At 57.3% G+C, this 25,959-nt stretch overlaps 3 protein-coding genes and 1 long non-coding RNA gene across 15 annotated transcripts; 2 read left to right on the top strand and 2 right to left on the bottom strand.

Moving 5' to 3' along the window:
* Positions 1-3,661: 3,661 nt before the first annotated feature.
* On the bottom strand, positions 3,662-8,014 carry RFNG (RFNG O-fucosylpeptide 3-beta-N-acetylglucosaminyltransferase). Its single transcript, XM_032617837.1, has 8 exons — positions 7,690-8,014; positions 6,978-7,026; positions 6,303-6,405; positions 6,017-6,170; positions 5,627-5,715; positions 5,372-5,537; positions 4,712-4,797; positions 3,662-4,638 (listed from the first exon to the last, which is right to left on the bottom strand). The coding sequence occupies exons 1-8, from the start codon at positions 7,969-7,971 to the stop codon at positions 4,557-4,559; spliced, it is 1,011 nt and encodes a 336-aa protein (XP_032473728.1). The 5' UTR covers positions 7,972-8,014; the 3' UTR covers positions 3,662-4,556.
* Positions 8,015-8,066: 52 nt separating this feature from the next.
* On the top strand, positions 8,067-13,304 carry GPS1 (G protein pathway suppressor 1). 11 transcript variants are annotated; one of them, XM_032615308.1, is made up of 15 exons: positions 8,081-8,143; positions 8,323-8,523; positions 9,021-9,113; positions 9,618-9,799; positions 10,238-10,402; positions 10,525-10,660; positions 10,763-10,840; positions 11,020-11,080; positions 11,518-11,603; positions 11,821-11,915; positions 12,024-12,129; positions 12,210-12,290; positions 12,374-12,511; positions 12,582-12,716; positions 12,799-13,302. In XM_032615308.1, exons 1-15 carry the CDS (start codon positions 8,111-8,113, stop codon positions 12,871-12,873), a joined length of 1,665 nt encoding a protein of 554 aa, XP_032471199.1. In that variant the 5' UTR covers positions 8,081-8,110; the 3' UTR covers positions 12,874-13,302. The 11 variants fall into 11 exon arrangements, with proteins under 11 accessions (XP_032471203.1, XP_032471204.1, XP_032471201.1 ...); XM_032615307.1 differs by having other exon boundaries at positions 8,111-8,143; positions 8,320-8,523; XM_032615309.1 differs by having other exon boundaries at positions 8,111-8,143; positions 8,320-8,523; positions 11,023-11,080; positions 12,799-13,298.
* A 239-nt stretch (positions 13,305-13,543) lies between these two features.
* Positions 13,544-20,693, bottom strand: DUS1L (dihydrouridine synthase 1 like). Of its 2 annotated transcripts, XM_032615314.1 has the most exons (14): positions 20,465-20,680; positions 19,357-19,603; positions 18,779-18,887; positions 18,213-18,263; positions 17,686-17,798; positions 17,050-17,132; positions 16,742-16,845; positions 16,370-16,514; positions 15,652-15,748; positions 15,484-15,572; positions 14,889-15,034; positions 14,364-14,401; positions 14,032-14,107; positions 13,544-13,930 (listed from the first exon to the last, which is right to left on the bottom strand). In XM_032615314.1, the coding sequence occupies exons 2-14, from the start codon at positions 19,591-19,593 to the stop codon at positions 13,791-13,793; spliced, it is 1,428 nt and encodes a 475-aa protein (XP_032471205.1). In that variant the 5' UTR covers positions 19,594-19,603; positions 20,465-20,680; the 3' UTR covers positions 13,544-13,790. The 2 variants fall into 2 exon arrangements, with proteins under 2 accessions (XP_032471205.1, XP_032471206.1); XM_032615315.1 differs by lacking the exon at positions 14,032-14,107 and having other exon boundaries at positions 20,465-20,693.
* LOC116745038 lies at positions 20,636-21,326 on the top strand. The gene is made up of 2 exons (XR_004347236.1): positions 20,636-20,775; positions 20,926-21,326. It is a non-coding gene; the product is annotated as an uncharacterized LOC116745038 (long non-coding RNA).
* Positions 21,327-25,959: the final 4,633 nt, after the last annotated feature.

The raw sequence follows: 25,959 nt of genomic DNA, 5'->3' as shown, positions 1-25,959 counted from the left end.
ATTCAAACAAAACATAAATCTCTGCTCTTTGACCTCCCTTCTCCCCTCACTGTGCACCGTGTATCTGCATTAGGCATCAGGCAAACCTCCCCCATCAGCAGGAATACCTGCTCAACTGTAAAGACCAACATTCTCCCATCATCAACAAGACAACTCCTTAAGGGATAGCATTTTTTAAATGTTTTTTTAAAACTAATTTAATTTATTTTTGGCTGTGTTGGGTCTTTGTTGCCACACGTGGGCTTTCTCTAGATGTGACGAGTGGGGGCTACTATTCGTTGCAATGTGCGGGCTTCTCATTGCAGTGGCTTCTCTTGTTGCGGAGCACGGACTCTAGGTGCATGGGCTTCAGTAGTTGTGGTTTACGAGCTTTAGAGTGCAGGTTCAGTAGTTGTGGCTCACGGGCTTAGTTGCTCCATGGCATTTGGGATCTTCCCGGACCAGGGCTCGAACCCGTGTCCCCTGCACTGGCAGGCGGATTCTTAACCACTGTGCCACCAGGGAAGCCCAGGGATAGCATTTCTTCCTGATCTTGTATGGGGTCACGTGACCCACCAGGATGACACTTAGATCTGGATCATGTAAATTGTCTATAATACGTCGTTTGATGTACAGCCTTCTGTCTTAAAACTTACATAACTGTGCCTTGACTTCTAATGGGTGGAACAGTTCTCAGAGCTTTCTGAGATGCTCTTCCTGGGTTATAATCCTCACATTTGGTTCAAATAAAAATTTGCATTTATTTCTTAGATCGACAGATTTAAAAATTTTTTTAATATTAAAAAAATTTTTGGCTGCCTTGGGCCTTTGTTGCTGCACACGGGCTTTCTCTAGTTGTGGTGAGCAGGGACTACTCTTTGCTGTGATGTGGGGGCTTCTCCTTGCACTGGCTTCTCTTGCTGCGGAGCAGGGGCTCTAGGAGCGTGGGCTTCAGTAGTTGTGGCACGAAGGCTCAGTGGTTGTGGCTCTTGGGCTCTAGAGTGCAGGCTCAGTAGTTACGGCGCACGGGCTTGGTTGCTCCATGGCATGTGGGATCTCCCTGGACCAGGGCTCGAACCCGTGTCCCCTGCACTGGCAGGCGGGTTCTTAAACACTGCGCCACCAGGGAAGTCCCTACAGATTAATTTTCCGGCACTTCCTAGTAGGTCTTGAAGTCAGGCTGTGTAAGTCCTTCAACTTTGTTCTTTTTCAAGGTTGCTTTTCGTTTGTTTGGTTTTGCGGTACGTGGGCCTCTCACTGTTGTGGCCTCTCCCGTTGCAGAGCAACAGGCTCCGGACACGCAGGCTCAGCGGCCATGGCTCATGGGCGCAGCCATTCCACGTCATGTGGGATCTTCCCGGACCGGGGCACGAACCCGTGTCCCCTGCATCGGCAGGCGGACTCTCAACCACTGCGCCACCAGGGAAGCCCCAAGGTTGCTTTTTATATTCTATGTGTTTAGCATTTCCATATAAAGTTTAGATTCAGCTGGTCAGTTTTTTTGGTAATGTGTTTGTTGATTTTGGTACCAGAGTAATGCTGGCCTCATAAAACGAATTGGAAAATGTCCTCATCTATTTTCTGGAAGACTGTGTGTAAGATTGATGTTATTCCTTCCCTACATGTTTGATAGAATTCACCAATGAAACCGTCTGATCCTGGAGATTTCTTTATGGGAATGTTTTTGTTCAATTCAAATTATGTAATAAATATAGGGCTATTTCAATTTTTAATTTCATCTTGGCTACTTTTTAAATAACGTCTTTATTGAGACATCACTCACACATCAAAAAGTGTACAGTTTTGAAGTGTATAATTCACTAGTTTTTTTTTTTTATTACATTCACAGAATTGTGTAACCATCACCATAATCTAATTCCAGAATGAAGTTAATTCCCACTGGGTTTCTTGCTTTACTCTGCACTGCCCCCTACTGTTTCTATGTTCTCGGAGTCTCTGGGGCCAAGCCTCACCTAGTTAAGCCTCAGCTGGGGATGGGCACGTCTGGCAACTCAATTTTTTTCACCGTTGTTTGCGTGTCTGAGAATGACCAGGAAAGTAGATGTCGATTTTGGGGTTACAAATAAGTTTTATCATGTGGGTGAATTTGGAAACACAGAGTCTGCAAATAACGAGGATTGACTTTTCATCCCCTCAAAGTAAGCCCGTACCCATCAGTGGTTATGCCCCATACACCCCAACTCTCCCCAGCCCTGGGGAGCTGGTCCATTTTGCAGGTCACCATTCCTCTGTGCTTGCTCAGTGCCTGGCATGCAATTACATGGGATGGACTGATGCTGAGTAAATAGTTGTCCAAAAAAATGTTAGATGGAGGTGCTTCCCTGGTGGCGCAGTGGTTGAGAGTCCGCCTGTCAATGCAGGGGACACGGGTTCGTGCCCCGGTCTGGGAGGATCCCACATGCCGCGGAGCGGCTGGGCCCGTGAGCCATGGCCACTGAACCTGCACGTTCGGAACCTGTGCTCCGCAACGGGAGAGGCCACAACAGTGAGAGGCCCGCGTATCACAAAAAAAAAAAAAAAAAATGTTAGATGGAGGGCCAAGTACACACAATTTAATTTTGAACCTTAATTAACAAAATTTTAACTTTGATTATAGATCTATTATATGTGTACTATACGACATATTTTGTTATTTGTAAAATAACAAAAAGTGGGAAGAGAAAAAAACATTTTTATCAATTTTTGCACTTTTCAGGGACAATCACGTAAACATTTTGGTGTGTTTCCTTCCAGGCTTTTTTCTCTCTGAACAATAAATGGACCGCCCACTTGGGCAGATCATGCAGCCTCAGGGTGCTAGCCAGTCCCACCTCCCCTTAGAGGGTGCTGGAGGGCTGGGGGTGACTATTTCTCTGCACCTGGTGAGGGAGGAGTCTGTGCCTCCGAGGTGGTCGAGCCTGGAGATCCAGACCTGAGGCGGCTCCAGCTGGGGGAGGGGCAATTTGGTCCAACTGATGCTGTCCTGGGTCTGTGCTGTGTGGATGCCCCAATGGGCTGCGGTCTGGGAGGCTCAGTGTGTGTCTAGGTCTCGGGGGCTGTTACACATTCACATCTGGGACTGTGAGGGGAGGTGACTGCTGAGCATGGACAGTTCCCAGTGACCTGCCATAAACCCCTCTCCAAGGGACCTTGGTCTGACCACTCAGCCCACGCTGACTCCAACCTGCTTACTGGGGTATTGCTGGCCTGCCCTACACACACTCACACACACACACCTGCCCACACATACACAGCCACACACGTTCGTACCCACATGCATACGTTTACACAGCAATTCCCACATACACGCACGCACACATGTGCTCACCCAGGCACATACACGTGTACACGTCTGTGCACGCACGCACACACGCTGCTTCCACAGTGTGCTGAAAAAGCAAGCATGACGCTCAGGCGGTCTGCCTCCTGGGGCAAGTTCTGTCATGTTTCCATCATTCCCTGCAGGCCCCCCCGCCCCCCGCCACATACTCTCCAACTCACACTGGAGAGCCCAGTGGGCAGCTTAAGGCTTGGCTGCACTGGCAGTGCGGTAAGGAACGCAGATCTGCCTGGGTGGAGCTGGTCTGGGGCAGAGCCTTCAGGGGGAGGAGCTGGATGCTGTGTGGCCCTATGCGGAGCTGAGCTGCCAGGTGCCACTGGTTAATTAAGACAATGACCGACAGAGAGTAACAATCAAGGCTTTATTCACTCGTTGCAATAGCAGAGCGAGAGACCAGAAAGCAGGCGCTGGCTCCCCTTGTTCTGTTTCCTCCTCCCATGGAAAGGCACCGTCAAGGTCAAGGTGGGTCAGCTGGTGGGATGGGGATGCCTCACTGCAGAGAGGGCCTCACACAAAAGGCTCCTGCTGTTTCATGGACTTGGGGCCCAGGGTGCAGGAAGGGAGGACCAGTACTGAGCAATGAGCCAGAGTGGAGAAAAGTTCAAGTTCCCTCAGTAAGAACCCCTTGGCCGATGGCCCCCAAGAAGGTGGCCTCTGAACGGAGATGCCCTGGTTAGCAGTAAGCTGTGCCCAAGAGCACAGCCAGCCAGAGGGCCTGCATCCTTGAGTGCGGCTCCGCTCAGAAACAGAGAGGCCCTGTCTGGGCTCCAGAGCCTGGTGTGGGGAGGGCGGCTTCTCAAGGGAACGGAGCGTGAAGCATCTGTAGTCACCTTTGCTAAGCTGCGGCATCTCACACACAGCCCTGGCCTGGAGTCCCCCCTCCAACAGGTGAGGGGAGCAGGACGGAGCCCTGGGAGTCAGATGTCAGCCCCCTCCCAGGTCCCCGGACCCTAGGGTGAGACCCTTCCTGTGAGAGCTGGGGCTGGGCCCCTGGGCAGGCACACAGCGCTGTCCTCCTCTCCCACAGTGCCAGGTCGCCCGGGCCTGCCCGGGGCTGTGGGGAGGCCTCCAAGCCAGCTGGAGTATTTGCTGGGCGCCCTCATCTCCCTGGATGAGACCGTGACTGTGGCCTCCTGGAGCCCAGGACGGGACAGCACTGTTCTTGCTCCCTCAGGCAGGTGTCACCCACTTGCACCTGGGGCAGAGCCAGAGGCATATTTGGGTCGGACGTCGAGGTTCACCGAGAGGTGAGGTCACTCTGCTTCTGCTCAGGACACCAGTCCGTGTCCGGGTAAAGAAGGCAGTGGACGGACTTAAACCTGGGAGGGAAGTGGGAGTCAGGCTGCAAGACGGGTGGGCTGGCCCCAGCACTCCTCCCCACTGCCGGCTCACCGCGTGGGGTCCTGCTGCAGGTTGAAGCCTCCGGCCACGTTTACCACATTATGTGGGTTCTCAGGACCCCCATAGCTCAAGGTGACCTGGGAGAGAGGAGGAGGGAGAGTCACTCTCCGGGCCAGTGCCTCCCACCCCATCCTTCACAGGAGATACCACTCGGCCTCCTGGTTTCCTAGTGCCTCCCACTCAGCGCTCTCAGGGCAGGCTCAGGAAGAGCACTGAAGAGTGATGGGGGCTGAGAGGCGTGGCCAGCACAGAAGACACCTCAGGGAGGTGGCTGGTGCATGTGTAGGGGCGAGAGGTCCCCAACCCCCTGCCCAAAGCTGATCCCCCCTCCCTGGGCCAGGTCTGTGACTCCTGTCACCCCTGAACCACTGCCCATGGCCCGGGTGCCCTGGGCCCACCCACCTGGGAAGGCGCAGCAGCTGTTCTTTACAAAAGAGCCCCCGTATGAGCCTGGGAGCCCCCTACAGCCAGGACCCTGGGTCACAGCAGCCAGGGTCCAGGGTCCACGGCAAAGTTGCCGCAGCGCTGGAACCTACCCCCGCCCTGAGCCCTTGTTCAGCCGGGAGCCCATCTGGGTGCTGGGGAGCCAGGTGGGGGCAGGGGCCCGAGGCAGGGACACCTGCGGAGGCAGCAGGGGCCCAGCGCGCCTACCTGCTGGAGCAGGGTGTCGGGCGGCAGCCTCTGCAGGCTCTCCAGGTGGGAGTGGAACAGCGAGCTGTGCAACAGATGGGCGCCCAGCAGCCCCTCCACAATGTAGCCCACCGTGCAGTCGTCCGGCAGCCGCACCCGCTCGGCTGTGCTCATGAAACTGCCCAGGCTGGGGAGCGGAGGGGGGACAGGTCAGTGCCTCCCCAGCCCTGGGCAGCTCCATCTGCGGCAGCCAGCGCCTGCCTGGCCTTCACTCACCTGGCCCATGGGCTCATCTTGAGTGCAAGGCCTCTGCTCAAGCAGAACCCGGCCCCTCCGGTAGCAAACCAGAACTTGACCGTGGTTACCTGAAGGGAAGGGAGCCACCGATCAGGTCTCTTCACCCCAACTCTTCGTCTGGGCACTCCAAGGGTCGTCCCCAAGCTGCTCCTTAATGACTCCCTGGTTAATTGGCAGAAGCTTCCCAGGGCACAAGGACACCGGGGCTTCCACAGCCCAGTTGCCTGTGGTCCCAGCCCCTCCCGCAGTCCCACCTTACTTACCCCACTTCCTGAAACACTGCATCTGGGTGGATCAGGAACCTGTCCCAGCCCTTCCCTGCTAGAGTCTCCATGTTCTCAGCAGCCCCTCCCCGGCCCCAGCACTCACGGTTCCACCTCCTTGGACCCTCTCGGTAGCCTCGATGGGGTGGTCCAGGCTGGGCCGCCCCAGATAGACGTCTTGGCTGGGTGAGAAGGTGGACAGCAGCTGCAGCAGGCCTTCGGGGTTTACGTAGTTGTCATCGTCCACATGGCAGAACCACCTGGGAACGTGCAGTCTCTAGAGTGAGCCGGGCTCAGGGGGTGGGGATGGGGGAGCCCCTGGCCCAGGTGGGGGCCCGGACTCTCACTCAGCCCTGGAGTCTCCGGGGGGCATGGGCGTGGCCACCACATACTTGCGTCCAGACTCAATGAACTTGTCGTATTCCACTGACATCTTGCAGCACAGAGCCTGGCGTGTGTGCACGGCTGAGCAGTTGGTGTTGACGACATGGCTGCCTGCCCATTGGAGAGATGGAAGCATGAGGGCTGGGGTGAGGCCTGCTGCCAGCCCACCCCACTGAAGTCGGGCAAAATGCGGCTAGCTGGTCGGCACAGGGCCTGTCCTGTTCAAGGTCTGGAAGTCGGACCCAATCACAGCTCTGTCTTGACCTCCTTCAGCTGATCCTGTTGCTGCCCTCCGAGGTCCGGGCAGATGACGACCACTTGGAATCTCACGGGAGAAAACCCACCAGGAAATAGGACTGGGGTGGGACCACACTGCTCTGGGCAGGACTGGAAAGGATGGTTCCCTGCTGGCCCATCTTCAGGGGACATGACTCCAGCCAGAGGCACTGGGAAGTCAGCCAGTGGCTGAGGGAGGCAGAGCATGGCTGGTAGGGCGGGGCCCTGGACTCCAGGCTCTGTCCTCTACCAGCTGTGTAGCCTTGGACAGGTGCCTTAACACCCCCCCCCCCCCGCCACCCCAGGCCTTTATACACAGCAGGGGTCCATGTGGCACTGAACCAAGGGATAGCTGAGAAGGAGGCCCTCAGACACGCCAGCAGGGCTGGGCTGGGGAGGGCACTCACCTTCCTGGAGCTGTAGCTCAGGGTCATCCCCGTCGGTAAAGATGAACGTCTATAGAGAAATAACCTGTGAGGTTTCAAGAGGCACCTCCCAGGGACTCTGGGCCTGGCAGGGCCTTGGCCCTGTGAGCAAGGGTGAAGCTGGAGAGGCAAGGGTGGGCTTGGAAGGGATGGGGTCCAGGAGAAGGGAGGGCGGTGTCCCAGTGACAGCCTGCTAGTACCCTCAGCATCCCCAGTGCTGCTGGGGCCAGGCTTGCTCTTGCTGGAGGAGTTTCTGTGGTCTCAGCCCAGTGTCAGCTGGGAAAATCCACCCAAGCCTGGAGCCCGAGAAAGGACAGGAAAGGGTGGGCACTGAGGGTCCTGGGTCTCTGTATACTCAGGCCTGCGGCCTGACTGCCATGCTAGGGACACAGCGGTGGGTAGGGGGTCCTGGGGTGGTTATCCTGGATGAGGTCCAGGGCGGGGTTGCCAGTTTGGAGATGAGGGCGCGGGGTCCCAAGGCAAGGATGCCGGGGTAGGAGTCCCGGGTGGAGGATCCCGGCGGTGGAGGTCCTGAGGGCGGAGTCCGGGGGGCGGCTGTGCCGGGACTAGGGATGGAGGAGGTCCCGGGCCCGGGGTCCCAAGGTCAGGAATCCGGGGAGCTGGGATCTCGGGGCATGGAAGGGTGCCGGGGGCGGGGGTCCCGGGGTCCGCGGGGTCTCGGGACGGGGCCCACCTGCCGTCGGGCCCGGGAGATCCAGGTGCGCAGCAGCAGCCCCAGGCGCGGCCCGTGGTTCTTCCGGGTGGTCTTGACCGCGATGAAGACGTCGTCGGGCCGCAGGCGGGGGGCGGTGGCGGGACGGGCAGGGGGTGCGTGTGGGCCGGGGCCGGGGTCCGGGGCCCGGGTCGGGGCCAGCGCGGGCGCGCGGGGTAGCGGCAGTGGCAGCAGCAGCAGCGCGGCCAGGGCCGCGGCCAGCGCGAGGCAGGCCCGGCACAGCGCCCCCCGCACGCGGCTCATGCGGCCGCGGGACCCGCGGTCACCGCCCGGCCAGGAGCGCCGCGGCCCCTTTAAGAGCCGCCCCGCCCACGCCACGACCCGGAAACGGCGGCTGCGCTGCCCCGGAAGTGAACGGCGCGCCGCGGCGGGGTGGGCGAAGATGCCGCTGCCGGTTCAGGTGTTTAACTTGCAGGTAACGAGCCGCGGCCGGCGGCCCCCCCGCGCTCCCGCCGCTGGGCCTGAGCGGGGCCGGCCGTGCGCAACCCCCCGCGCGGCGTCCTCCCTGCGCCCGGGCTCCGGCCGCAGCGTCCCGCCCGTCGGCCCCGGCAGCCCGGCAGGCCCGGCGCGCTAACGCTCTCTCTCCTTCAGCAGCCAGCCAGCTCTGTGTCAGGGTCGGGGGGTGCAGAGAGTCAGGACAGAATGCGGGGTGGCCCGGCCCCCCGCGCGGCCGCGTCGTCAGTGGCAGATGTGCACTGCGCCCCTCCCAGCGGTAGGTCAGAGCTCTTCCTGCCGGGCACGGCCGGGGACTTCAGCCTGAGCGCCAGCCTGTCGGCCTGTACGCTGCTTTATGAGGTACCTTCCGGGATAGGGGCCGGGACCAGCCCGCACGCCCGCCGGGCCGCGCAGGGCGCCCGGGCGCCCCCCTCCCGCCTCCCGGTCCATCGGCTGTACTCGCCCGGCGCTGCGGCTCCGGCTGCTCAGCCGCGCCTGGGTCGAGGCCGCCGGTGTTTTCCCTATGGCTCGGAGGAGGCTGCGTCAGGACGGTGGCTGGGAGCACGTAGGGACCCTCTGGGGTCCCTGGGTAGTGGTCTTTCGGCTCTGGTTCCCGCCCCACAGATGGGCCATCACGATCGGGCTGAGCGTTCTGCTCTTGAGCCAACGGTCTTGCTAGGAGCCCCCTCCCTGATGTGGCGGCGCTGGACTTGGCGGGCAGTGGGGAGGGGCTCGGGGGACAGGATCCCACCCACCCGGGAGATGGAGGGCAGAGCTGAGCTGGGACACAGTGAGGGTCACTCGCCCTCCCTGGGCGTCCCCTGCTCAAGGTGCCAAGGTGCTGGCCCGTGTTGCAGGGAGCCGTGGAGCCTATGCAGATTGATGTGGACCCCCAGGAGGACCCGCAGAACGCGCCCGATGTCAACTACGTTGTGGAGAACCCCACCCTGGTACGGAGCCTGGCGGGCACTCCTGGAGCGTCGGGGACTGCTTGGGGGTGTCAGTCCTGCTGGGAGGTCCAGGCTAGGCTCCCCACTTCCACCGCATCTTTTTCTGACTCAGAAACTTTTAGGGTTTCTAGTTGTGCACTTATAATGGGTTGCTAGTCGGTTCCAGACCCTGCACCTGCTTCTCCCCCACACGGAGGAGCCCTGTGTGCCAGGCCCCCCTGCAGGTCGAGTCTCACTGCGAGGGCAGGTCTTCCTTGGGACTCAGCCTGGGAAGCACTGTCTCCTCACTGCTCAGCTTGGTGACTGGCTGCCCACGTGGCTGTGGCCGTTCACCCCCCAGGGCAGAGATTGACTCCAGAGGCCCTTGCACTGGCCCATCCCGAGTGGCCTTTCGTCAGCCCCTGGACAGTGGTTTATTTGGTGCCCACATGCCACTACTCCTGACTCACTGGCTGGGGTTTGAGGTCTAGGGTCCCAGCTTGCACAATCCACCCCTGCCCCCAGGATCTGGAGCAGTATGCGGCCAGCTACAGTGGCCTGATGCGCATCGAACGACTGCAGTTCATTGCTGACCACTGCCCCCCGCTGCGGGTGGAGGCCCTGAAGATGGCCCTGTCCTTCGTGCAGAGGACCTTCAACGTGGACATGTACGAGGAGATCCACCGCAAGCTCCTGGAGGCTGCCAGGTGAGGCCAGGGCTCAATGAGGTGGGGCAGGGGCTGCATGTACTATATGGCCAGCCTGGGCAAGGGCCTTCCCTATGCTCCTGCAGTGCCTGGCCCCATGACACAGTGATCTGGCTTTCTTGTTGAAAAGCCAGGAGGAGCAGAAACGGCCCAACGGGCTAGACTCTCACTCTCCTCGCTGAGAATTCAGGCTCCCTCCACATTTGCATGCGTGTGCAGTTCCAACATTGAGCAGAGCCTGTGGAGACTGCAACGTGCTTTTTGCTTCTCAGCATGGCTGTGTGACTTATTTCTCGCTGGGCTCTCCCGCCAGGCTGCGGGCTCCTGCCGTCACAACTGCCCCTGTGCCAACTGGGCGCCCTCCCAGTGGGGGTGAGGGCCAATGGGAGGCAGCTGCCCCCCTGCACACAGGCCCCTAATGGCCAGGTCCTCCCTCAGGGAGCTGCAGAATGCACCGGATGCCATCCCTGAGAGTGGTGTGGAGCCCCCACCCTTGGACACAGCCTGGGTGGAGGCCACGCGGAAGAAGGCCTTGCTGAAGCTGGAGAAGCTAGACACAGATCTGAAGAACTACAAGGGCAATTCTATCAAGGAGAGCATCAGGTGTGCCCAGGGGGCTGGGGGGCGGGCTCCATCAGAGGGAGCATCAGGTGCACCCTTGGGGTGGGGGGTTGGGCAGCCAGGCCCATGGACTGACCGGTGTCCACTTGTGGCCGGACCCACAGGCGTGGCCATGATGACCTGGGTGACCACTATCTGGACTGTGGGGACCTTAGCAACGCCCTCAAGTGTTACTCCCGGGCCCGGGACTACTGCACCAGCGCCAAGCACGTCATTAACATGTGCCTCAACGTCATCAAGGTGGGCCCTGGGGTGGGTGGCATGGGAGGGGGGCATAGGGCAGCAATGCCCGTGGGCCAGGAGGCGGCGCCCCAGGCTGAGTGCATTCCACCTGCCCACCAGGTCAGCGTCTACTTGCAGAATTGGTCTCACGTGCTGAGCTATGTCAGCAAGGCTGAGTCCACCCCGGAAATTGCCGAGGTAATGATGGCTCTGTGCCCCTTGGAACTTGCCCTAGGATCCCTGACCACTCCTGGCCCTGGTGGGCCTTGTCCTCCTGGAGTCTGCCTCTGTAGCTCTTAGGCTGGGGCCGGGTGCCTGGGGGTTGATGAAGGTATGGAGGGCGGGGGGTTGCTCACATGTGCGACCTTCTCCTGCAGCAGCGTGGAGAGCGGGACACCCAGACTCAGGCCATCCTCACCAAGCTCAAGTGTGCAGCAGGTGAGGGCCCTGGGGCACAGGGGCAGGAGGGCAGCCCGGGTGATCTCATCCCAGCCAGGGAAACCCACAAGCCCCACACCTATGCTGTACCTGACACCTACCCAGCTCAGGTCCCCCTTGGAGGCTAGGGAGTGGTGAGCAGTGGTTGGGAGTAGAGGCAGTGCCTTCTGACAGGGCTGCCATGGCTGGTTACCCCTGCTCCCACCCCTAGCCCGTCAGCTGAACAGCTCGGGTGCCCTCTGCAGTAGGAATAGCAGTTGCTCAGCCTCCCTGGGCGCCTGGTTCACGGAGAGTGCTGCCGGTGCTCACTGGCGAGGTTACTTCTCACTTGCCAGCGTTTCTGCCCCAGGTGCGCGCCCGTTGATGGCCCCACAGGGCCCTGGCAGCTTCCTCTGGATGCCGGGCTTCATCCTTTTTCCCCCTGCCCCCACCTCCAGGCCTGGCTGAGTTGGCCGCACGCAAGTACAAGCAGGCTGCCAAGTGCTTCCTGCTGGCTTCCTTCGATCACTGCGACTTCCCCGAGGTGAAGGGCGTGAGGGTCTCTGGGGAGGAGAACTTCACTGGGGCTTGGGAAGCAGGGTGAGGGCTCGAGAGTTGGGCTCTCTGTTGGGCGGTCACCCCCATGGGGTTCTAGGCATTCTGAGTGGGTGGTGGGTGAGGTAGGGTGGACCCAGCCCAGACTTCTGTACTGACTGCCAGTGACCCCAGGACTCTGACCCATCTCCCTTCTTGCTCCTCAGCTGCTCTCCCCCAGCAACGTGGCCGTGTACGGTGGCCTGTGCGCCTTGGCCACCTTTGACCGGCAGGAGCTGCAGCGCAATGTCATCTCCAGCAGGTGGGTGGAAGGTGGGGTATTGGGCACTGCAGCCCTGCTCCTGCGCCCCCAGCCACCTTCAGGCGGGTGGGCAGGCAGGGCCGGCTCTGAGGAGTCTGGCATCTGCAGCTCCTTCAAGTTGTTCTTGGAGCTGGAACCACAGGTTCGGGACATTATCTTCAAATTCTATGAGTCCAAGTATGCCTCGTGCCTGAAGATGCTGGACGAGATGAAGGTGAGGGGCCTGGCCTGGCTTGGAGGTGGGCGAGTGCGGAAGGCCTGGGGCGGCTGTCCCTAACTGGCTCTCCTCGCCAGGACAACCTGCTCCTAGACATGTACCTGGCCCCCCACGTCAGGACCCTGTACACACAGATTCGCAACCGGGCCCTCATCCAGGTAAACGCAGGGGCAGAAGCTGAGGCCAAGGCAGGGTGCTATGGATGTGTCCGTGGGTGGCTCATGTCCCCTTTGCTCTGCAGTATTTCAGCCCCTACGTGTCAGCTGACATGCGCAAGATGGCCACGGCCTTCAACACCACAGTGGCGGCGCTGGAGGATGAGCTGACGCAGCTCATCCTGGAGGGGCTCATCAACGCCCGCATCGACTCCCACAGCAAGGTGGGCAGCCTCAGGGCTGTGGGGTGTGGGAGGGAGACCCTGGGCCCCACTGAGCCCTGCACCTCCACAGATCCTATATGCCCGGGATGTGGATCAGCGCAGCACCACCTTCGAGAAGTCCCTGCTGATGGGCAAGGAGTTCCAGCGCCGTGCCAAAGCCATGATCCTGAGGGCGGCTGTGCTACGCAACCAGATCCATGTCAAGGTGCGGGCAGGGGGGCCCTGGGGTTGGGGGGATGGGATGGGCACACGCGCCCCTCTGGGCTAAGTGGCTGTCTCCATTGCAGTCCCCTCCCCGGGAAGGGAGCCAAGGGGAGCTGACGCCAGCCAACAGCCAGTCCCGGATGAGCACCAACATGTGAGGGCACCCTCGGCCTCCAGGATGGTCTGCACACCTTCCACCCTGCCCCAACCCCCCCCACCCTTGGACTCCTGGGCCTCCCATCTGCTCCAGCAGCACTTCCAGAGGTGATGCCTGTGGCCCACTTGTAGGGGCCTGGCTGCTGGCTGACGCTAGCCCTCAGCCCCCTGCCTGGGCTTCATGTGCCCAGATTCTTGTGCCCCCCCCCTTCCCCCTTGCTGCACCCTGTGCTGGGGGTGCTGGGGGTGCTGGGGAGGAGATGGGCTGGGGAGGAGATGGGCTTTTCTGGAAGGAGAGGCCTGCTGGGCTCGCGCACATGGCGCCTGGGGCCCCCACCCGGCAGCACTGTCTCTCAGCCTCTACGTTCGTTGTGTCATTTGGGGTTGTAGCGTTGTTGAATCTTAGTCCATTAAAGGGCAGCCTGAGAACAGCCCCTTGCACCACTCCTTCCTGTCTCCGTGGGGCCCCCTGGCCCAGTCCCCACCTCCTGGGCTCCCCTTTCTCACATTGCACTTGGCTTTACAGGGCTGAGGCCAGTGCGTGGCCCTCCTTTAAGCGGGTCCCGTGGTTAGGAAGATGATGGCGGGCGGCGCCTTGCTCATTCCCCTGTTGTGAAGGCCCTATTGACCCCGACGACACTCAGGTCTTAAAGAACCTGAGTGGGAACGTCGTGTCTTTGAAATGATTTATTGTTCATCTTGAACACACGTGGGCTGTGAGGACGGGGCAGGTCCAGCCTGGGAGCCTGCTCCCTGGTGCAGCATCTCTGGGCCCCCAGCATGGGCTGAAGGGAAGACCAGCTTGTCCTTCCGTGTGAAGTAGCAGGAGGTTCCCTGAGTAAAGGAGTTTCCTTAAGTGGGACGTTTCAAGGCTTCAGCAGCAGGGCTGGGGGGTGGCACATGGGGCTGCAGCTGCCCTTCAGGCCAGGGCACTGCCCATGACCTCCGGGAAGCCACCTGGTTCTCCAGGCCTGGCCTGCTGTGGTTCCTGCAGACGCGGCTGGGCCCCCTTCCAGGCCAGAGACTTCTCCAGTTTGGTTTTAAAAAGCAGTCCGTGACCTGGCAGAGGGACAAGAGGAGGGAAATGGGGCTCAGGAGGCTGAGGGTCCACTGCCCACTACAGTGAGGGCGGGCGCCCGGTGGTAGCGGGCGCACCTCACCTGGACAGTCAGCTGTCTCTTTGAAAGCTCGCTTCTTGCAGCAGCCCCGGCACAGGTTAAACACACACCTGTTGCCCTGGACACAGGAAAGCGTGTGAGCCTGGGGCTAATGCTCCTCCCCTGGCCGGGCTGCAGCCTGAGTGAGTGGGCCCCGAGCACAGGTGGGGCTCTGCTGAAGACAGGCAGAGCCCCTTACGCGACAGAAGCCAACCCACCTTGGGCTGTGCCAGGCTGCCCCCAAAACAGACAGGGAGAGGACCTCTTGCGCAGGTCCCCACCCCTCCCGGGGCTGAGCTCTACCCTGGGCGGTGTGGCTAGAAAGACGGACTCACCTTTGGGTTTCCACACTGATCACACTTTGCATATTTTGCTGGGAAAAGAGCAAAAGGAGGTGCTGGTTGAACTAGGTGAGCCCACCCACCACAGCCATCTCCTACATGTGGCCCCTGGCAGGTATCCCTGCTCCCTGCGGCTGGCCAGGCCAGGTGGCTTGCAGAGGGCAGAGAACGTAGTACTCAGGATTGCGCTGGGAAACCTCATCCCATCTGCCCGAGATGCACGGGCTCCATGCCCACCACCTCCCACTTGAAGGTCCTTCTTGGGAAAGCCGCCCCAGGCCCCACTCCCTTCCTCTCCAGCTGCCTCAGGGCAGCAGCTCAGGGACCGCAGCAGGCAGGGAGGCTGACTGGCTGTGGCCTCGTGGGACCCGCCAGTCTCCTTGGGGGCACATGGAAGGGTCACAGGGCCCTTCTTGGTGGACTCTCCATGGCTTAGGAAGCAGGAGAGCCACCTGACCCTGGGGGACCCGGGGCGGGGGCTGGCCACCTCCCAGGGCTCCAGTGGTGGGAGCATCTTACGCTTCAGCGAGGGGTCGAAGGTCTTATGGGGGTTCCTCAGTTTCTTCTTCTGCTTGTTCTTAGACAAGACGTCTGTACTGCCCTCCTCCTCCTCCAGGGCCCGCTTGCTACGGGCACCCCCGCTCTCCCTGCTCCCGTCCCTGGGCCTGAAAGGGAGAAGCAGCGGGCAGAGCTGAGGGACACTCATGAGAGGCAGCCCGCCAGCTGCAGTCCCCGGGTGAGGATGTGTGCAACTCCGCTGAGGCCCCAGCAGCCGGCACGGAGGCTGGGACACCAGTGTCTGAGCCACTGAGTCCTGGGCGGGGCTGTGGCTACAGATGACAGCCTAGCCTCACCTCAGAAAAGCCAGAGGAAGCTAGGGAGGGTCAACCTCTTGACCCCAGGGCAAACCCACTCAGGATCAGAGGAGCTTAGAGAAGCATCTTATGAAAAAAGCCATTTAAAACCTAAACATAGGCTGACAAGGAAGAGGCCCCTGGCCCCTGAGGGATGAAGCACCCCAGCCAAGGGGGGCAGCAGGCAGAACAGCCCCCTCCTCCATGTAACCCTCTTGCACCCCCCCACCCCCCTGCCAGCCCACATGTGGGAGGCTCACCCTGGCCGGAAGTAGGGCTGGCAGATCCAGTGGAAGAAAGGCAAGCCGCCTGAAGGCTTCTCTCCCTCCTTCTGCCTGGATATATCCTCCTGCAAAAGTCCAGAGGGCCCTCGGTTAGAGGCCCAAGGCCCAAGCCTCTTTCCCACTACACATGAGCCCAGCACCCACCTGACACCGCAGCTTCAGCTCCTGGCTCACTGCGGCAATGCCCTCCAGGGTCTTCACTTTGGCGAGCTCCTCTCGAAGCTGCTGATGCACCTGCAGCCTGATGCAGACGCCCCATCACAGAGCCAACCCGGCACCCAGCTCCCAACCACCAACCCTGAGCCCTGGGCACAGAGGAGCACGGTCTCTCCTCCCACCCAACCTCACCATGTCACCGCGGCCCTCCCAGACTTGGTGGCAGGTGGTTTTGTAAATGTTTGTGGAGAGCTCGTCTTAAAAACCCCAATGCAGGGCTTCCCTGGTGGCACAGTGGTTAAGAATCCTGCCAATGCAGGGGACAAGGGTTCGAGCCCTGGCGTGGGAATATCCCACATGCCGCGGAGCAACTAAGCCCATACGCCACAACTACTGAGCCTGCGCTCTGGAGCTCACAAGCCACAACTACTGAACCTGCGTGCCACAACTACTGAAGCCCGCGCGTCTAGAGCCTGTGCTCCGCAACGAGAAGCCACCACAATGAGAAGCCTGCGCACCTCAACAAAGCATAGCCCCCGCTCGCCGCAACTAGAGAAAGCCCACACGCAGCAACGAAGACCCACGCGGCCAAAAATAAATAAATAAAATAAATTTTAAAAAAAATTTAGGGAAAAAACACGAACAAACCCCAATGTTCCAGGCAGGCCTCAGACCAGACAGCGTTTGCCCTGGGGGGGCAACTCACGTGTGGTGCCACAGCTTAAAGAGGTGGGCCCGGACGTAGGACAGAGGGCACGGGTGCTGCCGCACGATGTCCAGGTACTCCTCGGCCAGCTCCCACACGGCAGGACTGCGGCCCTCGAACAGGGCAGGGTTGTGCAGGTTTCCCTCTGCAGGAGGAAGGCAATGCAAGGCTCAGGGGCCCCCGTGCCTCGCCACTCCAAGGGCAAGGCTGGCCACTGGCCTGACAGCTCTGGCCCATCAGGCAGATGGAGACTTCAGGGATGACAGCGTGAAGCCTGAGGCTCTGTAGCTGGGCCAATGGTGCCATGATGCAAACAGGCCCCTCCAGCATCTGCCAGTGGTGGCCCAGCTGTGGGCAAGGGCACAGCCTCACCTGCACTCATGACCCCTTGCACCCCCGTGTCCTGGATGCAGCGTTCCACGTCCCGCAGGCACTGGATGTTCCCATTGGCAAACACAGGGATGGCCACTGCCTTCCTGTCGGGGAACAGGATGGGCAGACGCTCAGAAGGATGCTGTTTCCCCCACAACCCTGGGGGGAGGGCCAGGCCCCCAAACTCCATCTTCCCACTGTGCTGTTCACCCCCAGGCCCAGCACCCCTCCTGCTGCCCAAAGGGCTGAGGGCCTTGCCTTGGGGCTGGGCTGTCTCCCTGCCCTGGGTTCACCCCGTGTCCACTCACCGCACAGCCTTGATGTGCTCCCAGGACGCGGTGCCCGACAAGGGCCCCTTCTGCTCCTTGGTGCGCCCGTGGACAGTCAGCAACTAGGACACAGCAGCACCTGGCTCAGCCCCACTCTCAACTGCGGCCCCCAAACCAACTCCAGGGGACCCTCTGCCTTCGGCTTTTAGGGTATCAACTTCCCATGCAGAGCAGAGGAAAGGCCGCCCTGTGCCTCGCTCACTCAGTGCTGCACTTGAGGCCAGCTGACACCCTGGGGGTGCTGCCTGGGGCTTGCACGTCAGAGCCAGGCTACCACGCCACCCAGGATGTGAGGTGAGAGGCCCAGACCCTTTCAAGGGCCAGTCCTCTCTGTAGTGGCAGCACCCCCGCTGCCCAAGGCCAAAGGTGTGAGGGAGGAACAGGCACCAGCCTGACCCCAGGGCTGGTGGGGGGTGGGTGGGAAGAAGGTGGTTGAGGCCCAGCACCTCCCCCTGCACAATACTGGCCTCCTGGGCCCAAGCATGGGGCTCCCCTCCCCTCATCAGGCCTCACCTAAAGGTCACTGATTCCTGCCCACCCCAGAGGGTAAACCCTCAAGGGGCACTCCTGGAGGCGGGGGAACAGTGCAGGGCCCTGGGAGCCCATAGCCCTCACCTGGCAGCCAGCCTTTTCCAGCATCTGGGCGTACCTTACAGTCTTGTCAATCTCTGGGAAGACACGGATCTTGCATGTGACAGGGACAGAAAGTTTTTCGTGGGCTAGCAGAACTAGGGAAAGGCAGAGTCAGCTCCTGAGAGAACTGTGGTGCCACCTTCAGGCAGGGTGTGGGGACCCATGGCTAAGCCCCCAAAGGAGCAAAGGCCCTGCAGCCGCCCCGCGCTGGTTCCCTCTCGATGGCAGCTGAGAGTTGCACCTCTGACCCTAGGGCATTGGAGAGGCCAGGACTGGGAGGGCGAGGATGCCGCCCTCCAGCACCTACTATCTGGTTCGACGGGGGGCCAGCAGGAGTGGGACAGGCGACTTCACAGCCACCTTCTACAGTGGAAAGGCGCGGGGGTTGCCACAGCCAAGAGGACTCTGCCAGCCACTGTCCTCTCCTGAACCCTGCCAGGCTGTCTCAGGCTTGCCACCCAACCACAACGTGGCCCCAAGTCCCCGCAGGTAGTGTGTGGCCAACTCACTCATTCTTTGGAGGAGGTCCCACTCCTCCTGCAGGAAGGCGCCATAGTGACCTGCGAAGAACAAGCATGCCCTCTGCAACCCCCTCTCGAGTCCACATGGGCCTCGAGCTGCCTGGCCAGGTTCTATTAGCCCGGCGGCCCGAGCTCAAGGGTGCTGAATGGAATGCCCACCCCACACGGTCTCTGACCAACCAGCAACTCCTCAGGCCCAGTGAGGGAGAAAGGCTGAAATGCCAGGGCAGCAGCCACTGGTCCCTGAGGCAGCACGAGGGCGTGGTGGGGACTTTTCAGCAAAACACATTTATCCAGAGGGAGCCCAACAACTTCCCAGGACGTGATGAGCCCCTGACAGCCAGCTGAACCCTGTCCCCCGCCCTCAGTGCCTGAGAAGGGCCGCTCTACAGAAGGAGGAGCAAAGAAAGGGCCGGTGGCCGCCTGAGCTGCTGCCATCAGAGGCAGGGCCAGGCCCCTGGCCAGCTCAGCCACACACTGGGCACCTCTGGGCTTGGAGTCCACCCCAGCCAAAAGCTTGTGCAATGACACAGAACCCCAGAACGGGAACTCACCTCGCTTGGCTATCATCTGCGGGCAGCCCAAATTCAGGTCGATGGCATCGCAGTAGTCCTGAGCCAGGAGAGCTGCCTGGACAAACACCTCCGGGTCATTGGCACAGAACTGAAAGAGACACGAAAGTTACCATGAGCCCAAGCCAGTCCCACACGGGTTCATAGGTAACCAGTGGGGGTGTTGCCTGAGGGGATGACCACAGGATGGCATCCTATCTTAGATGTTTACAATTTAACCAAGCTGGGATGCGTTCCCATGCCACCACGAGAGCAAGTTACAAATTCAGACAACTCTCCCAGTTGTAGCAGAAAGCCAGTATCACTGACTTTGCGAAGAGCAGAGCCATTCTCTCTAACTGTTCTGATAAAGAGGGAGCACTATGGGTGATGCTGGGGAGGGCGTTGCGAATCTTCCATCACACCCAGGTCGTCCGTTCACCAAAAGCCTGAGGCAGCTCCCAGGAAGAGGTCAATCTCTGGGAGAACTGGCCCACCCCCGCCCCTCCGATCTCAGGAAGCCTTTTCCGGAAGGGCCCAGGGAGAGGTGCTCGGCCAGCATTCTGGGCTGGGCTGCCCACCTGCACGATGAGAGGCCGGTCCTCGGGGCACACGTCGCAGTACAGGTTCTCCTTGCGGTAGTTGGCATCTCGAATGAAGACCTGGGCGTGCAGCATGGGTGTGTAGCACAGCTGGGCCCCGTGGCGGCGGCTCAGCAGCCTCCAGGCCAGCTCGCTTTGGTCCACCATGGGGGCCACCACGTGGCGGGCCCCCCCCAGGGTACAGCTCCAGAACTCGAAGCCCTGCAGCTTTGGCATCGTCTCCACACTGAGGGGTAAGACCAGGGGCTCAGCCGCGGCCAACGGAGCGCAGGTGTAGGAGCCGACCCTCCTCGAGGCCGCTCCAGTACTGCCCAATGGTCACAAATGTGGACACTAAGGATGTCAGCTGGTGCAGGCCAGGAACTGAAGCCCCAGTGCCGGTTGCCTTCCAGTGGAAACCTTGGTCAGGTCACTCAACCTCTCTGAGCTTTAACCCCTTACTTCTTAGCGGAATTAAGATGTCTGCCTGGCACGACTGGCGTGAAGAGTAAATGGAACAGTACGTCCTGTCAGTGCCTAGCCCAGAGGAGACTACCTTAAAAGGCAGCTACGACCCAGAAGACTCGGGGACCCCCACCAAAGCAGGACCATCCAGTGGCGACACTGCTGGAAGCCTGCAAAATGCCTGCCCTCCCTGCCCACCAAGGGGCCCAGGGCAGTCACCTGGGCACTCTGTGCTCTCCTCTGGGTGCCAGGTTTATAAAAGCACTAAGAGTACTTTCCCCTCTGTCTTATCTTACCTATGCCCGGCCATCCTTATAGGAGCCATCGTTCCCTACAGACGCTTAACAGGTGGTAGCCGAGAAACGAATACAATCCGAAACACCGGAGAACGGACTATGAGGGAGGCTTACTTTCAGAGAACACTCACCTCCTGTACCTAGTTTGGGAATTATTAAGCATGGTCATCAGTTTAACAACTGCCTAAGTGCCCAGCTGTGGGTTTGAGAATTTCGGAAATTGTTAAGTTACATGTAAAAATCACCTAGGTCGCCAATGTGTTGCCCAGCGGGGCACCCTCCACCCCCACCCGAAGGAAGAGCCCCGGGAACCCGAGAACCGCGGGTCAAATCCGCAGGGAACCTACTTGGGCGGACCCGGGCCACCTGAGCGCCCGAGCCAGGCTGAGGCTTCTCCCGACGCAGCTACGCCCTTCGGAGCCGGGGGCGGGGCGGGGCGGCCTGGAGCTCCGGGGGTGCGGCCGGGGTCCCGCGGGGTGCGGTTCCTGTGCTCGCGCCGCGTCCTGAGGCCGCCACACCTGGGTTGCCGCCGGACCGCAGCCGAGCTCAGAGCTCCGCGCTGGGTCCGCCGGAAGGTGCTCCGCCAGGGAGGTCCGGGCAGCCCGCGGTGCGGCGAGAAATGCGTCCCCGGGAAACCGCGCCCGGCGGCGGAGGGGCGGTACGCGGGGTCGGGGGTCGCAGGGCGGAGGTTGGCTCCGCCCGGCGCGGTGGGGCGGGTTCGCGGGGGGCGGGCCGGCAGGGAGCGCCGAGAGTTGCCCCTCGCTCGCGGCGGGTGTCACCCGGCTTGAGCTCCCGCCTTTCCCCGCAGAGGAGCTCGGAGCTAAAGTCCTAGTCTCGGCCCTAAAGTCCTCGCCTCGGCCCCGCGCGCGGAACCTCGTAAAAACCTTCGAAGGACCGAAATCGCCGTTTTATCACGGAAGGCAAACACTGCGCGAACTTCCTGGTTCCCATAGTGCGACGCTCGGCTGCCCAGACCCACAGAATTCTTCGTGGGTCTGGCCCAAGACGTGCGAGTCACCTGCTTAGCAAATATGATCACAAACTTACCTCCTGCTTGTTCCCCTAAACACCCTTTTCTCTTTCCTAAAGAAACCGATTGGTCTTCTCTTTCCCCTCCCTCCCTTTCTCCTATTACCCTACCTCTGATTACTGCGTGCACGTCTTCTGTACCCGCCAGAGGGTGTGAATACACTTTGCTTTCTTCCTGTTCACCTGTCTTTTGTCAATTTAATTTTCAGGACCTCCAAGCACAGTCCCAAAAGGGAAGAGGGAAAATTTTTCCTCTGGCAGAACCAAGTTTCATTGTATCATTTCATCCTTAAGTATTTCAACATACCCAAAGGACAGGAGTTTTTAGAGAAACAACCACAATATCATTAACACACCTGAAAAATAATTTCCTAATATCAAATATCCATCCTTGTGTGTCCAATATGGCAGCCAGCTGTCATATCTTGAGTGCTCGAATGTGACTGGTCTGAATTAAGACGTGCTATAACAGTAAAAAGACACACCAGATTTCAAAGATTTAGTGGGAAACAAGAAAAGTAAAAGAATTCATAATTTAAAGAATATTGATGACATATTGAAATAATATTTTTATATTAAGTTAGGTTAAATACATTATTGAAAATAATTTGATCTTTTTATCTTTCTCAATGCGGCTACTAGAAAATTTATATTTATGTATGTGGGTGGGATTTCTGGAATAGCAGATTGAGGAGCTCACCAAATCTCATCCCCAAAAAGCAGTGATAAAACTGGGCAGAACTGTTAAAAGCAACCATTCCAGGACTCTGGAAGTTGACCAAAGGCATACAATATTTGAAAAGCACTTATTAAAAAAAAAGTACTGAACATCTGTAAGAAGAACAATGGGAATCTGTGGAGTTTTAGTATTGAACTACTTTTATTTCCTCCCTCCCCATGGTAGTTCCACCAGAGCCAGGTAGGCCTTGAGGACCTCAAGTTCCTACAGACACTGGAGAGAGCTGGCTTGATTGGGGGAGGGGGAAAGCCCCAAAGAGCAATTGCAATCACAGTAGCAAACAACTGGGTAGAGGTCTGTATCTCAGCTGCCTGAGGCCATGATAATGGTTGGAGCAAGCAATAGTCCAGCCAGAAATTTTTTTTTTTTTTTTTTGCGGTACGTGGGCCTCTCACTGTTGTGGCCTCTCCTGTTGCAGAGCACAGGCTCAGGACGCGCAGGCTCAGCGGACATGGCTCACGGGCCCAGCCACTCTGCGGCATGTGGGATCTTCCCGGACTGGGGCACGAACCCGTGTCCGCTGCATCGGCAGGTGGACTCTCAACCACTGCGCCAGCAGGGAAGCCCAATACTGTGTCTTGAATATCACAGCAGTCTTCCTTATTTTCCGTGGGAATGGGCTGTCGCTTAGTACGTCAATCACCTCTTATGGACATGTAAGTGAGCTCTGATATTTTGCAACTTCAAATAATGCTGCAATGAGGGACTTCCCTGGTGGCTCAGTGGTTGGGAGTCGCCTGCCAATGCCGGGGACATGGGTTCGAGTCCTGTTCTGGGAGGATCCCATGTGCCACGGAGCAACTAAGCCCGTGCACCACAACTACTGAGCCTGTGCTCTAGAGCCTGTGAGCCACAACTACTGAGCCCACGTGCCACCACTGCTGAAGCCCGCATGCCTGGAGCCTGTGCTCTGCAATGGGAGAAGCCACCGCAGTGAGAAGCCCGTGCACCTCAATAAAGAGTAGCCCCCACTCGCCACAACTAGAGAAGGCCTGTGCGCAGCAATGAAGACCCAACACAGCCAAATAATAATAATAATAATAACGCTGCAATGAATCTGCTTGTGTATGTGTGGTTTGGTTTTTTACAAAAATTGCTGTAGATATACATTTAGGATACATTACAAGACGTGGGAATGCATAGGTAATCTTTCTGCAGATTGCCAAATTCCTTCCAGAGGATTTGTGCTCTTTTGCATTGCCACCAGCAGCGCACGAGTCCCTGTCTCCCCACGGCCTCACCATCAGAGGATGTAGGCAGTGTTCTCAATTTGTGCCTGTCTGATGGGTAAGGTATGAGATAGCTCAGTGTGGTTGTCGTTTGTATTTCTCTTAGAATGAGAGAAGTGTCTTATTACGTTAGGTGTCTAAGTGACTTTTATTTGGTATATACATATATATATATATATATATATATATATATATATATAAACTTTTTAACAGATTTATTGAGGTATAATTAACAGTTTAAAACTGCACATAAGGTGACAAGGAAATAAGTTTTTTACATGTATGTAAACAGTAAAACTACCACAATCAAAATAATGGAAATATTTATTATCCCCCATGCTTCCTCTAACCCTTTGTAAGTCCTCCCTCCCCTCCCCCCTCCTATCCCTAGCAAACACTGATCCAGTTTCTGTTGCAGATTAATTTTCCTTTCTAGAACTTTGCATAAATGGAGTCATATTACATAGACAGATGGTCCCCAACTTATGATGGTTCAACTTACGATTTTTTTTACTTTATGATGGTGTGAAAGCAATACACATTCAGTAGGAACCATATTTCAAATTTTGAACGTTGCTCTTTTCCAAGCTAGCAATATGCAGTCTGGTCCTCTCCCATGATGCTCGGCAGCGGCAGCGAGCGCAGTCCCCAGTCAGCCCGTGACACGAGGGTGAGCAAGCATCCTGGGCCCAGACAACCATTCTGATTTTCACTGTCAGTATGGTATTTAATCCGTTACGTGAGACAGTCAACACTTTATTATAAAATAGAGCTTGTGTTAGATGGTTTTGCCTCACTGCCCACTGATGTTGGTGTTCTGAGCACATTTGAGGTGGGCGAGGCTCAGCTGTGATGTTCGGTAGTTTAGGTGTAGCAAATGCATTTTCAGTTCACGGTATTTTCAATTTATGATGGGTTTATTGGGCATAATCCCATCGCAAGTCAAGGAAAAGCTGTCCTCTTCTCTGGTCTGGTGTCTTTCACTCAGCATAATTATTTTGAGATTCATCCGTGCTCCTGTGTGTATCAGTAGTTCATTCCTTTTTATTGTGGAGTGGTATTCCATTTCAGAAATGAACAACAATTTGTCTGCCTATTCATCTGTGAAGGATTGTTGTTTCTAGTTTTTGGCTATTCCAAACAAGGCTGCAGGAAACACTCACGGACAAGTCTTTGTGTGGACATATGCTGTTTCTCTCGGGTAAATGCCTAGGAGTGGAATGGCTGGGGCATATTGTAGGTGCGTGCTGAACCTTTCAAAGAAATCGCCAAACTCTTTTCCAGTGTGGTTCCACCATTTTGCATTCCCACCAGCAACGTAGAAAAGTTCGTTTCTCCACATCCTCACCAACACTTGGTATGCCTAATTTTAGCCATGCAAATACGTGTGTGATATCTCAATGTGCTTTTAAAAAGATATTTATTTGGCTGCGCCACGTCTTAGCTGCGGCTCTTGGGATCTTTCTTTTTTTTTCCCCCCGGTACGCGGGCCTCTCACTGTTGCGGCCTCTCCCGTTGCGGAGCACAGGCTCCGGACGCGCAGGCTCAGCGGCCATGGCTCACGGGCCCAGCCGCTCTGCGACATGTGGGATCTTCCCGGACCGGGGCACGAACCCGTGTCCCCTGCATTGGCAGGCAGACTCTCAACCATTGCGCCACCAGGGAAACCCTGCCCATATCTTCTTGACTTTGGGTTTTGTGTGGGATTTTTGTTCATTTCTAAGTTGTCCAATTGTTTGGCATAAAGTTGTTCATAATATTCCCTTACTAGCCTTTTAATATATGTAGAATCTTAGTGATGTCACCTCTGTCGTTCCTGATACTATTGGTAATTTGTGTTTTTTCTATTTTTTTTCCCAGCTCAATCTGTTTTAAGGTTTATGAATTACTGGTCTTCTCAAAGATGATTTTAATTTCATTTTCTGCTTTTCTGTTTCCTATTTGACTTTCACTCTGATATGTATTATTTCCTCTATTCTGCTTAGTTTGGGTTTCATTTGCTCTTCTTTGTTTAGTTTAAGGCAGAATTTGAAGTCATTAATTTGAGACATTTCTTCTTTTTTGACATAGACCTTTATTGTTATGTATTTCCCCTACACTGCTTTAGCTGTACACTACAAATTTTGGCATGCCGTCTTCATTTTCAGTCAGTTCAAAATACTTTCTGATTTCTTCTTCAACCCATGGGTTATTGGAAGTATGTTATTTGGTTTCTAAATATTTGAGGATATTCTAGAGATCTTTTTGCTATTGATTCTAATTTTATTCAATTATGGTCAAAGAAAATACTTTATAGAAGCTGAGTTCTTTTCAACTTATTGAGGCTGGTTTTATGACACAGAATGTGAACCATCTTAGACGTTCTATGTGAATCTGAAAAGAATGTACATTCTGCTACTGCTGGCTGGTCGGTCTATAAATGTCAGTTGGTTGATTGTATTGCTCAAGTCTTACATATCCTTACTGATTTTCTACTTGTTCAGTTATTGAGAAGGGTTTTGGGAATCTCCAACCGTAATTGTAGATTGCCTGATTTTTTTTTTTGGCTGCACCATGCAGCATGCAGGATCTTAGTTCCCCGACCGGGGATTGAACCCACACCCCCTGCAGCGGAAGCACGGAGTCCTAATCACTGGACTGCCAGGGAATTCCGATTCTTCTTCCAGATCTTTCGCTTTGTGTAATTTGGAGCTCTGTTATAGGAGCACGAGTTCTCATGTCCTTTGGATTAGTTGACACTTTTATCATTATGAAATGATCCTTTATATCTAACCTATTCTTTGCTCTGAAACCTACTTTTTCTGATATTAACATACCTGCTCCAGAAACTTTTTCACACTATGTT

This window comes from Phocoena sinus, chromosome 20 (genome assembly GCF_008692025.1).
Source record: "Phocoena sinus isolate mPhoSin1 chromosome 20, mPhoSin1.pri, whole genome shotgun sequence".
NCBI classification, from domain to species: domain Eukaryota; kingdom Metazoa; phylum Chordata; class Mammalia; order Artiodactyla; family Phocoenidae; genus Phocoena; species Phocoena sinus.
This window is presented reverse-complemented; position numbering and strand designations above follow the sequence as displayed.

What these genes read in the sequence shown, in the direction of transcription:
- GPS1 (XM_032615302.1), top strand. Translation starts at nt 8,111, where the DNA reads ATGCCGCTGCCGGTTCAGGTGTTTAACTTGCAG. An exon ending in TCTATCAAGGAGAGCATCAG is followed by an intron (nt 10,403 to 10,524) that starts GTGTGCCCAGGG and finishes CCGGACCCACAG; the next exon opens with GCGTGGCCATGATGACCTGG. An exon ending in TGTGCCTCAACGTCATCAAG is followed by an intron (nt 10,661 to 10,762) that starts GTGGGCCCTGGG and finishes CCTGCCCACCAG; the next exon opens with GTCAGCGTCTACTTGCAGAA.
- DUS1L (XM_032615314.1), bottom strand. Translation starts at nt 19,593, where the DNA reads ATGCCAAAGCTGCAGGGCTTCGAGTTCTGGAGCTGTACCCTGGGGGGG. An exon ending in GCAGATGATAGCCAAGCGAG is followed by an intron (nt 18,264 to 18,778) that starts GTGAGTTCCCGT and finishes TGTTCTTCGCAG; the next exon opens with GTCACTATGGCGCCTTCCTG. An exon ending in GAGCACATCAAGGCTGTGCG is followed by an intron (nt 16,846 to 17,049) that starts GTGAGTGGACAC and finishes GTTCCCCGACAG; the next exon opens with GAAGGCAGTGGCCATCCCTG.
- RFNG (XM_032617837.1), bottom strand. Translation starts at nt 7,971, where the DNA reads ATGAGCCGCGTGCGGGGGGCGCTGTGCCGGGCCTGCCTCGCGCTGGCC. An exon ending in TCTCCCGGGCCCGACGGCAG is followed by an intron (nt 7,027 to 7,689) that starts GTGGGCCCCGTC and finishes ATTTCTCTATAG; the next exon opens with ACGTTCATCTTTACCGACGG. An exon ending in AAGATGAGCCCATGGGCCAG is followed by an intron (nt 5,538 to 5,626) that starts GTGAGTGAAGGC and finishes TCCGCTCCCCAG; the next exon opens with CCTGGGCAGTTTCATGAGCA.